This window comes from Trematomus bernacchii, unplaced genomic scaffold, assembly GCF_902827165.1.
Source record: "Trematomus bernacchii unplaced genomic scaffold, fTreBer1.1, whole genome shotgun sequence".
Classification (NCBI taxonomy): Eukaryota; Metazoa; Chordata; class Actinopteri; order Perciformes; family Nototheniidae; genus Trematomus; species Trematomus bernacchii.
Window position 1 is genome coordinate 613142 of NW_022987784.1, and position 4844 is coordinate 617985.

General features: G+C 37.0%; 1 protein-coding gene across 2 annotated transcripts; it reads right to left on the reverse strand.

Annotated features, from left to right (window-relative positions):
- Positions 1–808: 808 nt before the first annotated feature.
- Positions 809–4598, reverse strand: LOC117497473 (aldo-keto reductase family 1 member D1-like). 2 transcript variants are annotated; one of them, XM_034149458.1, is made up of 10 exons: positions 4493–4598; positions 3758–3882; positions 3381–3548; positions 3174–3290; positions 2537–2614; positions 2206–2328; positions 1733–1842; positions 1291–1456; positions 1064–1146; positions 809–895 (listed from the first exon to the last, which is right to left on the reverse strand). In XM_034149458.1, the coding sequence occupies exons 2-10, from the start codon at positions 3848–3850 to the stop codon at positions 853–855; spliced, it is 981 nt and encodes a 326-aa protein (XP_034005349.1). In that variant the 5' UTR covers positions 3851–3882; positions 4493–4598; the 3' UTR covers positions 809–852. The 2 variants fall into 2 exon arrangements, with proteins under 2 accessions (XP_034005349.1, XP_034005350.1); XM_034149459.1 differs by having other exon boundaries at positions 3758–3878; positions 4493–4593.
- Positions 4599–4844: the final 246 nt, after the last annotated feature.

Here is a 4844-nt window from a genome sequence, read left to right on the forward strand (position 1 = left end):
TTTCTCATAACTTCAGTGAAAATGCTCGAAATGGCCCAAAACTTCACAGGTTTGGTAACGATGCAGCCATCAACACATCTAAGCGTATTATGGGGTGTCATCAAATGCCGTTGCCATGGCGACAGATAATTCACCATCAAGTTAGTTCAAAAGTTTGCAGTTCAAATATTCTGCTGCTTTCCCAAGCCTTTTTACTTTCTTTTCTCATCTTAATACAAATTCATTCACTACTACTTACATCTGATATTTAACTCCTTCAGCCTATTTTCAGCTGCAGAAACCATTCAACTATTACATTATTCAGCTATTTCATTACATCAAGGCTATACATGTTTTTTTAAACCTTTTCTTTTAAATATTAAGCTTTTTCTGCATTTTTGTAGCTAAAAGCAGCTACCATTCAGCTAATAACATATTCAGCTTTTTCAGCGAAATTCAGCCACAAATGTTCACAGTTTACAGCATTCGCACGCATTTTCTGCAGGAAATGCATTTTCTAGTTATTTTAGCAAACCAGTGCAGCAACATTCTTTCCACATAGTCTTATTTTTTAAACCAAACCTTATTTAAAGCAGACGCTGCGTCTATTTCAATTCAGCTGTAAGTGACAATACATGTTTTTTGGTTTTTATATTATGTAAACCCTAAGCAAATTCTGCATGAGACAACTTGACGTCATCAAACATCTGAGCTAAATGTTATCCTATGTTGTGCTTTTCATTTACTGTGAGCTAGAGCCCTCTAGTGTTCACTGTTGACATGCACCAGTGTAGACTTTAATGGTGAAATAAAGATGCTGAAAATCAAAATCAGTCAATCAATACTTTGTTTTATAAAGAGTCATTCATCATATTAATAATCATCATGAAATGGGTACTCTGGATGGTCGCTCCACCTGTGTTGAAACAATGAAAAAGTTGCTTTCCGAGCATAATGATGTGGACTTGTTTGTCTTTTTGAAAACAGTATTTAGACAAAAAACCACAATATATAATATACAGTAGTTACAGTTTTAGGTTCAACTCGCACTTAAATATATACTTCTTTTAAAGCTTATACTTACATCAGCAGCTCCACAAAGCGGATATTTTTGTTCAGCGCCTCAATGGCTTTCATTTCGTCCTCAGTGAGTGAAAAGTCAAATATCTAGAACAATAAATGATTTTTTTTACTGAAATAATAGAAATACATTTAAGATTACTATATAAAATAAATATAACAACTTGTCGTACTGACAAAAGCTTATATATATAAATATGTATATATGAAAAGGTATTTATTTAAACCCACCTGGAAGTTGTGTTTGATCCTCTTGGGGCTGAAGCTCTTGGGGATCACGACAACTCTTCTCTGGGCGTTGAAGCGCAGAGCCACCTGAGCCGTGCTCTTCTTGTATTTTTCCCCAATGGATACAAGCAGCTCGTCCTCCAGCAGGGGAGGACATTTCACATTCACCCTAAACCAGAGAAGGAGGAAAATACAAAAGCAGGAGAGAGACGTTTATCAACGTGTTTAGGTGTCGCATCGCTGTGTTAATGGTTTGGTAACAGAAATAATGTTGTTGGTTTAAAAGATGCTGACGAGTGGCAGAGATATTTTGTTGTATTACTTACATTTTAACATTTTACGATTGTGTTGTTGAACACAAATGTTATCCTTATATGAATACAGTACCAGAAGGAACAACACATGACAAAACACCAGCTTTCAGTGAACAGTGCATATCTCTTACCAGGAGGCATCTCTAGAGGAGCCAATTGGGCAGTAGCCAATTATCACTATGTCATTCTGACGACAGTACTCCAGAAGCTTGGGCTGTGTGAAATATGGATGGCATTCAACCTACAGGTAAGTGAGAAGAAAATATATAATTTAGGAAGAAAACTGTTACATTACATCAGCACCCTTTGCGCTACAAGCCAGAATAATAGTGGGCTTAGAGGGGAAATATGAACTCATTTTAACACCATAAAGCTAAAGAAATATGTATATTGATATAGTGTTTGAATATTGTGACAAGATCTAGGTTTGTTGAGTTCAAAACAAACCATACAAGTAACCCAAAGAATACACACAGCTCTACCAGCTACTTATAAATATATATATCTTCCCTCTTGTTTATGGTCTTTAATACATACTGATTTACTACTGTAATACTATGCTTTCTGTGATGTCAGTGGGGGTCTGAACACTAGTGTGGGTCACCTGGTTGGATACAGGTCTGTGTTTGAGGCCAGGTTTGTTGAGCAGCAGCTCCAGCTGTCTGCGGTTGAAGTTGGAGACTCCCAGAGATTTAACCAACCCTGCGTCTTTGCAAGCCTCTAAAGCCTGTTGAGGAGAAAAAGATTTACATCCTCTGACTGATAGTGATTATCTTTACAGACGTACTGAGAGAGTTGAGTCGCATATGAAGCACAGCCGAGCAGAAAAAACAGATCCTTGAATGAAGCTTGGCTTGTCATGAAACTACCATATCCAGACATTTCAATGCAGGATGTTAAAGCATTTTAGAAATTGGGAATTGAATGGAACTCACCTCCCATGTTGAACAGAGGTCTGTGTGGTGGTAGATGTGTTTTCCATCCTGGTCTTTTGGATAGAACTCTTTTCCAGGCTAATATTTAAGCAAAATTCATTATTTTGCATTAACACACAATGCATAAATAATAGTGCTTTGGTCTATATTTGTGCATATTCGGTACAATGTTGGAGTGTGGTGGTGCAGTTGGCTTCAGCTTTGGTTAAGTTCACATCTCAACAAATATCTGATTTATACCAACTAACTGGGCCAGATAGTTTGAGTTCATGAGCAAACATACTCGACATGGCTGTCTTATCTTTTCTGTAACCTTAAACTAATCATGAGCCACATTTGACACGTGTTATGCAGCTACAATGCATACATATAACAGTTTGATACAATTGTGTTGGTATCTTATCTAGTGCATATAACTAAAAATAAACATTAGATTGTGCATGCAGCTGTGTGTGTTGCCATACTTTCTAGATCTATTATCTTTTATTTCAAATAGTTTTAGAATATTATCTTCTTAAAACCTGACAGAGTAAATCAGAGCATTATCTAAACTAAACACTACCAGTGTGACTATCTTAGGTCAATGTTCAGACACTAAAGGGCTGGTTGTTAAAAGAACTGAGATCAAATGGTGTACCTTGAAGGCCATAGGGAGTTCAACAATGTAGAGATCCACATAGTCTAGTTGTAAGGCTTTCAGTGTCCTCTCCAAAGCTGGTCTCACCAACTCTGGTGGATGAAATGTATTCCAGAGCTGAGAAAAGTAACATGGAACTACTGTAGTTATACAAGATTGAAATATAGTTAACACCACTGAAGAATGAAGAATGACAAATCGTATTACCTTCCCACAGTAAAATATGTCCTTTCTTTGAACGGTTCCATCAGCAATCTTCTCTCTAATGGCTTGACCAACTTCATGCTCATTGAAATACACCAATGCTCCATCGAAGTGCCTGTAACCCACATCTATGGCCAGCTTGACACACTCAAGTGCTGTGCCTCTGGGTGTCTATTGTAAATCAAAATAAAATTAATACATTATTTGACCCGACTCATTATTCGATTGACTCACGCTGCACTTTGTGTTGACATTTTTCTGTTAAACATTATCTAATCATTACAAGAAAAAAACTCCTGCATTATAGAGAGTCCTTTTGGTGAAGCTGTCATTAGTAAAACAGATCTACAGTAGAAACACGCATATCATATCCTTCTTACCGTTCGAGGGTCTCCATAGGTGCCCAATCCCAGCAGTGGGATATGGTTCCCGTCACTGAGAGGGACACTGTGGCGTTCTGCTGTCAGATCCATGTGTGTGGATAAACTGCTGTTATCTAGCCTGCCTGGACCATGGATGTATAACAAGTTATTTATTTATTAAAGAGCATGAACTTTGAACCCTGACGTTTTACTTATGTTATTAACTTCATACTGAGAGGTTTTGCTGAGTCAAACCCAAACAAATCTCTGCAAATACGACTATAATGTTGGACTTAATTCAAACATTTTAACCCCTCCTATAATGTAAATGTTATCCAGCTTTTTAACACACGCTTGCTGTAATTGTTTCTATGGCTGTTTGTTGTTATTATCGTGGTTCAAAACATATGTAAAGGAGTATACAAAAAATAACATTAAAGAACAAAAGATAAATCAGTTAAATTAACACACTGATTGATGATCAGAGGGGTTACGATGCAGGTAAGTGCAGCAGTATTGCATAACACATTTAAAAAAACATACCCAATCATTCATAGTGGTGTGTGGTTGCAATTACAATGCTAATGCATAAAAACAAATGTAATTTAAGGTTTTCTTGTGTTTACTTTCCCCAAGACTGCTCATAGACTATAAGCATGGCTGTATTATTAATCAACCTTAAAGAATGGAAACGTTTAAAATTCCTTATTTTCTGAACCCATAAACATTTCAGTAGTGCAGTAAAGGTCCTACCGATATATCTACATGTTTGGTTTCAAGGTCAGATGGATGAGGTGCCAAAAGTACCACAATCCGTGTATCTACCGTCCATTTGTTTTTCTTTATTAAACAAGTAAACGGAAGAGCGTCTGAGAGGCCTTTTTGCTTTTTGCTTTTGACCTTACTAAATGGTCTAATGGTCCTTGGAGTGAGGGGCGGGGCGAAACTCACGGAAGTGATTTCAAAACAAAAGCACTCGTGTGCGGTGATACTATTATAAACAAGGTGAATTTAGCGATCACAACGAAAACAGCCAAGACACATATTGAGCCCAGAAAATTAATGTTATTACGGGCTGTACATATAATAAGCCTATGTCTGAAAT